The 8,915-nt window shown below is 53.2% G+C and overlaps 3 protein-coding genes across 3 annotated transcripts; 1 reads left to right on the top strand and 2 right to left on the bottom strand.

The window, feature by feature from the left end:
• Window positions 1-756: 756 nt before the first annotated feature.
• Window positions 757-2,417, bottom strand: POX_a00364 (uncharacterized protein; the record flags this gene model as incomplete). The annotated part of the gene is made up of 2 exons (XM_050109308.1): window positions 757-1,427; window positions 1,526-2,417. 2 exons carry the CDS (start codon window positions 2,415-2,417, stop codon window positions 757-759), a joined length of 1,563 nt encoding a protein of 520 aa, XP_049973076.1.
• Window positions 2,418-4,712: 2,295 nt separating this feature from the next.
• POX_a00363 (uncharacterized protein) lies at window positions 4,713-5,353 on the top strand (the record flags this gene model as incomplete). The annotated part of the gene is made up of 2 exons (XM_050109307.1): window positions 4,713-4,757; window positions 5,117-5,353. The coding sequence occupies 2 exons, from the start codon at window positions 4,713-4,715 to the stop codon at window positions 5,351-5,353; spliced, it is 282 nt and encodes a 93-aa protein (XP_049973075.1).
• Window positions 5,354-5,992: 639 nt separating this feature from the next.
• Window positions 5,993-8,599, bottom strand: POX_a00362 (uncharacterized protein; the record flags this gene model as incomplete). The annotated part of the gene is made up of 4 exons (XM_050109306.1): window positions 5,993-6,373; window positions 6,465-7,150; window positions 7,206-7,409; window positions 7,477-8,599. The coding sequence occupies 4 exons, from the start codon at window positions 8,597-8,599 to the stop codon at window positions 5,993-5,995; spliced, it is 2,394 nt and encodes a 797-aa protein (XP_049973074.1).
• Between the last annotated feature and the right edge of the window lie 316 nt (window positions 8,600-8,915).

Genomic DNA, 8,915 nt, shown 5'->3' with positions numbered 1-8,915 from the left:
TTCTAGGTTTGATGCCCGTTCTATCATGATACATACCCTGTATCTTCACAGAAGAGTCCTGATGGTCCTCGCAAGCAGTCCGCGGGTGGTTCAAACCCGCGCTGTGTCCGTCACGCTCCTAAATTGACCAAGGAGCTGGGCTCAGAGCATAAACTCTACCCCTCTCGTAGCATGAACCGCGTGTCTGAGTAGTCCATAGGGGTTTCTGGATGTCCCTGCCAGAAGATCCGCCCGAATGTATGTCTCTAATAGGGCGCAAAAGTCTCCATGCAATCGGCCCCGCCGCCATCGTTACCACTATTAGCTACTACGAGCGGTGTGAGATAATAGTGTTAGGTGATTTAAGGTTAACCGGACCTTATATCGAATTAGATGCTGAATTAGATGCCGGTTTCGATAACGAATCTGTAAAGGATTCTTAATGTATGGTACTTTAGTATCTAGTGGTTGATTGAATAGCTAATTTGCTAGACGTCAAGGTTTGGTATAGACTTCAAACTTGATTCAAATTCTATGTCGCTTGCTTCGCGAGGTCTTTATTTCCGAGGGGGACGAAGTTTCCCCCTTACATGTAGGAAGGCTACTTAGTAGTTCGAAAAGTGTAGGATTTATATCAAGTATTATGTCACAGGCGCTAGATGCGTACCGCACATACTAGTATACCTGACAGCTGTTCACTGTCAAACACATCGCCAGATCGACTAGAGCATTGCGGTTTCGGTGTGAACTTTTCTTCTCTACTCACATCAATATCCACTAGATAGGACTTTCAAGGGGGCTATCAAGACTCTTTGCATCCACCAACATCCCCTTCTCAGGCACCGCCGGTATCTCGAGTTGCATTCGGGGCGGGAGTTTCTTTGCAATGGCGACCGCATCCAGGAATCCTTTGGCACAAGTGAAGACCTCGTCAATCTCTTCCAAGCTACGTCCAGACGTCTCTGGGAAAAAGTAGAAAACGGCGGGGATCATGCAAGCATTGAATCCGGCGTAGAAGAGAAAGTATCGCTGGCCCATGTTGTTGAAAGCGATCGGCGTGACATTGGCGACCAGAATGCTGATCGCCCATGAGATACTGATACTGATGCTGCTGATTGTGACGCGAAGCTGCATAGGTGCGATCTCGGACGCGTAGAGGTATGGAATACTTCCGAAGCCGATGATGTAACTGAAGTGGAACAGGAAGATGAAGAGCACGGCTCCGTGAGCGGCGGCAAGATTCCCGGTCATGGAGCCGAGAATGGCGATCAATGTCAAACAGATCGTATTGCCCGCCGCACTACTCATCAGCAGGGCTCGACGACCCAGTCGTTCAATGGTCAGTACACAAAGGATGCCACCGATGGGACCCATGAGCTGATACACGGCGGCGAGAAGTCTGGAGGTGGATTCTTGCAAGCCAAGATTGTTTTCGAAAATGGCGGTGGCTGTTGAGAATGACAATTTCATTCATATCAGCTTCCGTTGCAGATCCGCCGAGGCCCTCGGTGGAAGATTTGGGATTTGGGAGGGAAAAAGAACTTACTGTAAAATTGAGTCACCGTGGCACCTGTGAGCTGGAGAAAAGTCATGGCCGTCATAGCAAGAAAAGCACGATGAGACGTTCGCTGAGGGCCCATCGAGAATAACTGTCTCAATGTATTTTGATTGCCAGAGCGTCTCAGAGATGCCTGCATATCTTCGATGCGGGTTTCAAGCTCTCTGTCATCCAAAGCCAGGTCTTCCAGCGCTGCGAGTGTATCGCGAGCTTCGGCGATTCTGCCACGCTGTATCAACCAGCGAGGTGACTCGGGGAGAAAAGTGATGAACCCAGCGACGGTGAGGGAGAAGATAATAGGGAAGGCTGCAGGTAGGCGCCAAGCCATCTTGCCATCCCTCAAGGAGAGTCCAAAGTCCAAAAATAAAGCAATCGCGCACCCAAGACCACCGAAGATGCCCTTCGTAGCCACGTGCGATCCACGCTTGACGGCCGGAGAGATCTCCGTGAGCCACAGAGGGATGGTTCCCAGCAAAGCACCGGTCCCAAGACCCAGAACGAGACGGCAAACAACCAGCTGTGCCAGTTTGTAAGCACAGGAGTTGAGAACCGCGCCGACGATCTGGACAATTGCCCCCCACATGATGATTCTTCGACGGCCCAGGAGGTCACCAAGCCAAATGCAAGTAAATGTACCAAGGAAGCCACCAATTGTGTAGACTGCCATCACGGTGCCTTGAACAGCGGACGCATGATTTTTGTCCAGTGCCTCGTCCACATCGATTTCACGGAACTGCATCTCAAAGCTCCTGAGGCTCAGGACACCACCCAGTGAAGCGGCGTTGTAGCCCACGGAAAGGATACCAGGCATCAGAACACAGATGATGGTAGCAGCATTAAGGCGGCTGCCTCGAAGGCCAAGAAAGCGGGCCATTGGCATGTTGGAAGATTCCAAGAATGAGGATCACTACCTCCACAAGCTTAAAGTCGCTGATCACAGATGCGTGTCGTCTCTGTCTTGGGGGCACAATTCAAGGTCCATGTTTCGGGGTCCAAGATGATTGATATATAGGTCTTCGCCGGAGCAGAAGAGGCTGAAGCAGAAGAGATCTCGCTGATACCGAACCCCCCAAGGTCTGGACTCGGCCGAGCACATGTCCCCGTCAGTTCCATCATTGCTAGTTCTACATTCCTTTCAGAGGAATGCCACACCTACAGACAAATCCCTCACACTCCCCGCGAATCTTTGCGCGCTCTGTTCGACATAGAAAGTCTGTTCGAACAGCTCTAGGCCCAAAGCAAGGACTGAGACGTTCCTCGGCAAATTAAGGCCGGAAAGAAGTCTCCTGAGCCACCCCACAGGGATAAGAACGAGGGGGAGTCCGGCGGCGGGGGGAGCGCAATAGTAGGGCAAGAAGTCAATTAAGCTCTTCGTGCCGAGGCCTCGCGCGACACAGCTTGGAGCGGCAAACACCTCAATCTCAGTCAAACGTGTGATAAAATCCTCCGATATTTAACTCGGAATGCACATACCGTATGATGCTCTCGTGATTTCCCCATGTGGGAGACATGGTCTCAGTTTCAATTACTCTCACATGAGTCAATTCTTTCTCATCGCACTTTCGAATACCATTAGACATATCGCTCCATATTGTTCATCAAGTGGTTTGATGCTAGTGCATTCTAGTTGGCAAGCTGTCTCGTCTGAGTCTTCGCTTATCTCCGATTCTTCAAGGTCCTTGCAGAGTACGAATAAGATCTGTCGGAAGTAATTGACTTGCGGAACGGAAACCGGCAAGGGGCTTTTCTGGGCAGAAATGATGGTTGCTCACCACTGCTAGATGTTCGGCTTGCATGTTTACCCCCAGTAACCTTCCAGATAAGGATGGAAAATGTTTCCTGGTCTAGCCAGGTGACAGTGCTACGAATTGAGTTTGCCGGGTCGTTTCTGTTCGACTGCCGAGCTAAACCAATGGAGATATTCGATCGTATCTGCAAGAATGAACTTGCACACAGGCTATGGCCGTGGTCCAGACGTCCCCCCCCCCCCCCCCCCCCCCCCCCCTCCCCCGTCTTCATTCCTGGACAGCTTCGAAGGGGCCTTTTGAGGGCTGGACCTATCCAGGGAGAAAGCCCAATTGACTTTTGAGACCCGCTCTGCCGAAGGGAGGATGTCATGCTCACTAGAAGTGGACCTGGAGGGGGATTCTGGGGGTTATTATCCATGGGCTAGGCTAGCCCACTAGTATTAGCCGTCACAACCGAACTGCATATCATCATATCAAGGATATTGACTTGACAGGAATCATGGAAACTGCGGATTGACGGGACAACGAGCTTGACCAAACATGACGAGATGAGATTGATCAGGCGAGAGAGTCCATTCATTTTCATCTCTTGAACCATGTGACAGGCCATGTGACTCCGCTTAACAAAGACATTCTTATGATCAAGAGGCCACTCGAATACCTGAAGTGCACTCCATCCATCTTCCATGACATGTGTAATCCTACTCCCGCCGAGTGGTGCACGTGGTAAGGCTCACCTCGAGGTGTACGATGCGACCTGCTGATCTGCGTTCAGTTCAAGTCCAATTGATGGCCTCAACGTAAATCCAAGGTGTAACATGATGGAACCTGAGTGATCTGTGGGCTTTTTCCGCACTGGGTCTCTCTACATCAACCTTAGCTGCCGCTGCAGGTGCCCAGTGATGCACAGGAGGGATCGCCAGCACCAGTCGAACTAGTCGAGCAGTGTCCAGGCGGCCATAAGCCCATATAAACGCCGCTCTGTGCAAGTGTTCCAATAAGGCTCCCAGCGTCTGGAACAGGACCAAATATTAATTCTCATGGTCCCCCTCGAGCTTACAGAATATCTTCCAAACTAAATCCGACGAGATCCAAAGGAACCCATGTCGCACATGGGCGGGGGAGGGACCCGAGAATGATATATTAACACCCGCGCTATTCTCGTTCCTCATTTTCTCGTTCATGAATCACCCGGAGTTGACTAGCCCTATCGTCCAGCTCTCATCATGTCAAATCGAGATGTACCAAAGTAAACATAGGGCCGCGGCCATCTCCGAAGTGGGAAGACCATTGTCCATCATGGACGGACCGAACCCTACCTGCGGCTCAGCGGAAGTCTTGGTGGAGAGGTCCATGCAGTGACGCTTACTCCTGCAGATCACCTTCAACTAGATATGAGGCTTTTCCCGGGGTAATATCCAGCCATCATGTCATCAGACGTGGCGGGGATTGCCGTTTCCACCGGCAGCAGAGTCAGCCCTTTCCACCCTCAAAGTTGGCACTCGGGTCATTGATTTCGCAAGCGCATTCTTTCACGAGGGCATTCGCGACGACGGTGACTACAATAATACGTTCTGGTCAGCGAGGATAGCGTGGCCGCTTTGCCAGCTCCCTACTCCTTGGTGGAGGGCTGCGTCGTTCCCATACCGGCGGGAGTCGCGTGAAATGCTTGGTTTTGGGCCGAAGTCTCGCTGAAACCACTTGGAACCACTGGACAGAAGTGGCATTCTTGTCTGAGACGCATCAAGCCATATGGGTGCCTTTGTGATCCAGACGGCGAGACTTCTGGGTTATACTACTTACGCGACCACTAACTCGAAGTGATCACAAGTGTCTTCGCACACTGGGCGTGCAGCACTCAACTGATTATCAGGACGACCAGGTATCTTCAGAGATAGTGCGCGGGGTCAAGCGGAATGGAGTGACCATTCAACTTGAATTTGATGCGATGAGCGTGCAGCAGACTGCAGACAATCTTAGCAGCGGAGCTGTTGGTACCAAGCCTGCGCATATCAAGCTTGTCGACGGGGGACTGGGGTCAGCCAACAAAGCTTTCAATAAACTCTAGGCTGGCGTGAGCTGCACTGAAGCCTGTTCCTGGAATTCAGGGAAAAGGAATATGGGCGACGCGAAACGGGGACTATCAAATGGGTTCGGGCTGGAGGCTTAATACCTGTCCGATAAAGTGGACAGATGAACCATCAGGTCTTGACCGGTGAAAATTGTATATTTGATGATCAAAGTTTTATATAAGAAATACAGCCTCGACGATGTCCTTTGTGAAAAGATAGCCAAAGATAGCGAAGACAGAAAGGAAATCGAAAAGAAAAATAAATCTTGACCCGAAATTGGAGGGACAGAGTAAATCAGGACATGAATCGCTCGTTCGTATGCTTGAGTATGTTCAATCCGTTTATGCATGCATCATTATAAGTAAGCAAGGACAGGCAATGAAAAGGTAAGAGAGGGACGACCAAAAACTTCTGTGCAACAAAACTCATCCAGATAGAAGGACAAGGCGGAAAGAGAAAAGACAAAGAGGGCTCAGCGGGGTATCCAGTAGACACAAGGGAAAAAGGAGACGTTCGGAAAGTATTGGTGTGCCATCGGACCGTGAGTGCTCTCGAGGATTTTTGGCATCACCGGTCAACATCACTTTCCGAGGCACTTACATCGAGTGACTGATTGACCCGACCGATGGGGATTTTTAATTATCGGGGGCCGGTATATCAACGTCTAAAACCGAACCGGGATCAGGGCTGATGGGCGAGTCGGCATTGTCACCACTGCCGCTACCCCACGAATCTTCGCGCATGATCTCGTCGTTGTCGGGCAAATGGGGCCGTCTTGGTCGAGCTCTGGGCTTGGAAGAACCCCGAGTTGTGGAAGGTGATTGAGGGTCAATCTTCGAGTTGGTGTCATTGTGATTGCCGGTCTGCATTGGGCTGGCCGCGCTATCAAAATTGGGGGAGGCCGATCGCGGGGAATCTTGAAATCCGCGCCACTTGCGCCAGCCCTCAAAATCAATCAGAGCTTGCATACAGCCCCATTCGGTCACCTTTTGAGATAACCATGGGAAGCCAACGGGCTGTGGGAGAATGGGGAGCAAACGTTAGAACGAAGACCGAGAATCAGAGAGCACATCGGGGGCGGGATGGATTGTTTTCCATTATCCTTACCTTGGTCAAGAAATCATTGCATCCAGCGGCCAGTGCCTCGTGACGATCACTCTGCAAGCTGCTGGCGGTCAAGGCGACAATAATAACGGGACTGCGGAAGAGCGAGAGATCTGACAGGGTGTCATCCTCGCTCACAGACCGTTGCAGGCCAGGGCGTTTCTCCAAAGACGCAGTACTTGAGACACTAGAGCGGCCCGACGCGGTCTTGGGGAAGACACCGATTCCATTAAGTCGCTCGAGGCGACGAATCTCCTTGGTCGCATCCAATCCGTTCATGACGGGCAATTGAATATCCATCAACACCAAGTGAAAGCCGCCTTGTCGCCACTTCCGAACTGCCTCCTCTCCGTTGCCGGCACACTTCCATCGGACGCTGAGTCGCTTCATAAAGGCCTCCAGCAGTTTCTGATTAATGATGTTGTCTTCGACGATCAGAACGTTGATGGGTGGGACGGTTCCCTCAATGAGACCGCCAAAGGCTGCGCCGGGCGAAGCAGCACCCTTAGGCTTGCGGAAGGAGCGTGGGGAAGCAATTGGCGCCGGAGGTGTGTGTGATTTGACCTGTGGCGAGTCTGCAGCGGGGGCCGGAGGTGTCGGTTGCGTTGGCGCAGACGGGGGTGGCTGAGCGTGAGAGGCAATGCCATTGTCTGGTGGGAGAGGACACAAATCAGCAGCCATGTAACCGGCTAGGACTATCAATACCACACCAAAAAAAGGAAGCAAGCAAGGAAAGCGACTTACCAGTGCTCGAAGTGTTCTGGCCGAGTATCGTGGGCGAATTCGTCGTGTGTCGGGTAAGCGGTGGACGACGATGATGTCTTCCCGCTCGGGTTCCTGGCGATGGCAGCGTGGGCGCGACTCCAGTGGTGAGGATCGAGATGGCTGGGGCGCCAGGGCCGCCTGAGCTGGCCGAGTGAGTGGGAGGGGTGTGGCCGTTTGGGTTCACTGGCATGAGCGGGAAATAGTCACCATGCTCTCCCGGCTCCGAGTGGTGTGGGATATACCGGGTGACGTGGAGATGGCTTGGGAGTGCGGCGCGTGGGTGCATCGATCAGCAATGCTTCTTCGACCGTTTGGCCTCCCGGATAGTACTTGTCAAGGATGGACGAGACTGTCTCTTCGGGACTCAAGAGCCTCTCTGGCGTCTGTTGTCGATTGGATTTCTCGCGCGACACAATCCGAAGCACAAGGTCGGGAGAATCGAATGACCGGCCCAGGGAGTTGGCATATTTCATAATGACCTGATCGCGGAGTTCATCCACCACGGCATCCTCCAAGCAGGGCACCAGCGTCGCTGAGCCGCCCGGCCTTTTCACCCACACTCGGCGCTGAACCATCTCGGCAGCAGCGATGGGAGTACGACTGCTGCCCTGATCACGCTGGGTTGGGCGTGGACTCGAATGTCCGAGCCCTTTGATCAAGTTCTGATGAGAGGCAGGAAGAAAAGATCGTCTGCGGATGGCGATGCTGGGAGGTTTGGTGGACGAAGGAGGCGGAGACAGAGGGGAGGCCACTGGGGGTTCCTCGTTGGGACTCTCGTTGACAGACTCCACGGTGAAGGGAGCTTTCTTCTCCGACGGGGTCGACTCGGAAGTCTTCGCCTCGGACGATGGGGTCGGGGTGTTGTCGGATCGCTGTGGAGTGGGCAGAGGAGTGACCTCGACGGAGGAGAAAGTTTCCTCGGAAATGGGGGTGTGTAAAGGGGAAACGATAGATACGGAGAGAGTGGGTAGTGGCGGTGGTGGTGGTGGCGGTGACGATGAAGTTGTTGAACGTTCTGATGCGTGGCGATGCTGCAGCGCCGGGAGGTCTGGGTCTTGATGCGATGAACGACGGGTTGAAGGCTGGGACTCGGCCCGATGGTTGGGTTTTTCGGAGCGGCTATCTTCGGGCAGGTGGCAGCCAGGCACTGAGGCTATCTCGTCGGAGGAGTGATCGGGAACCGACGAGACGAGACTGTAGGGCGACCTGTCGCTGGCGGAGTCGAAGAGATGCGGAGTGCAAGGCGAGCGAGAGGTTGAGTTGGGGGGGTGGACTCGTGGATCGGGCCCGTCGCCCGTTTTTGGAACAGCGGGTGTCGAAGATCGTCGAAGCAGCTTGGCCTTGAGCAGACGCGACAGGCGTCTCTCTGGCATTATGTTCCGAGGCCAGGCGCCTTACCAGACTCGGCACATGGTCGGCTGATTCAGTGGTAGACCGAGAAAGAGAGGGGGGGGGGGGGAGGAAGGGCAGGAGAAAGAGGTCGAGGTCGAGGTCGAGAGAGGGTGAGTGAGAAGGAACTCGGAGGAACCGCGTTGACTGTTGGTGACTCCGTCTCGTGTGCAAAAGGACAGGGGCCGCGTCCACACGGTGTGGGTGGACGAGCAAATTGGCTGGTGAATTCGGGAGCAGCCGTGGCTCCTTTCCAGCTCGAACGACTTCTCAGACGTGGCGAGGTTGTTGAAAAAGAGG

The sequence above is a fragment of the Penicillium oxalicum genome, chromosome I, assembly GCF_001723175.1.
Source record: "Penicillium oxalicum strain HP7-1 chromosome I, whole genome shotgun sequence".
Taxonomy (NCBI): domain Eukaryota; kingdom Fungi; phylum Ascomycota; class Eurotiomycetes; order Eurotiales; family Aspergillaceae; genus Penicillium; species Penicillium oxalicum.
The sequence above is the reverse complement of the archived record's forward strand: the minus strand, read 5'-3'. Positions and strand labels throughout refer to the sequence as shown.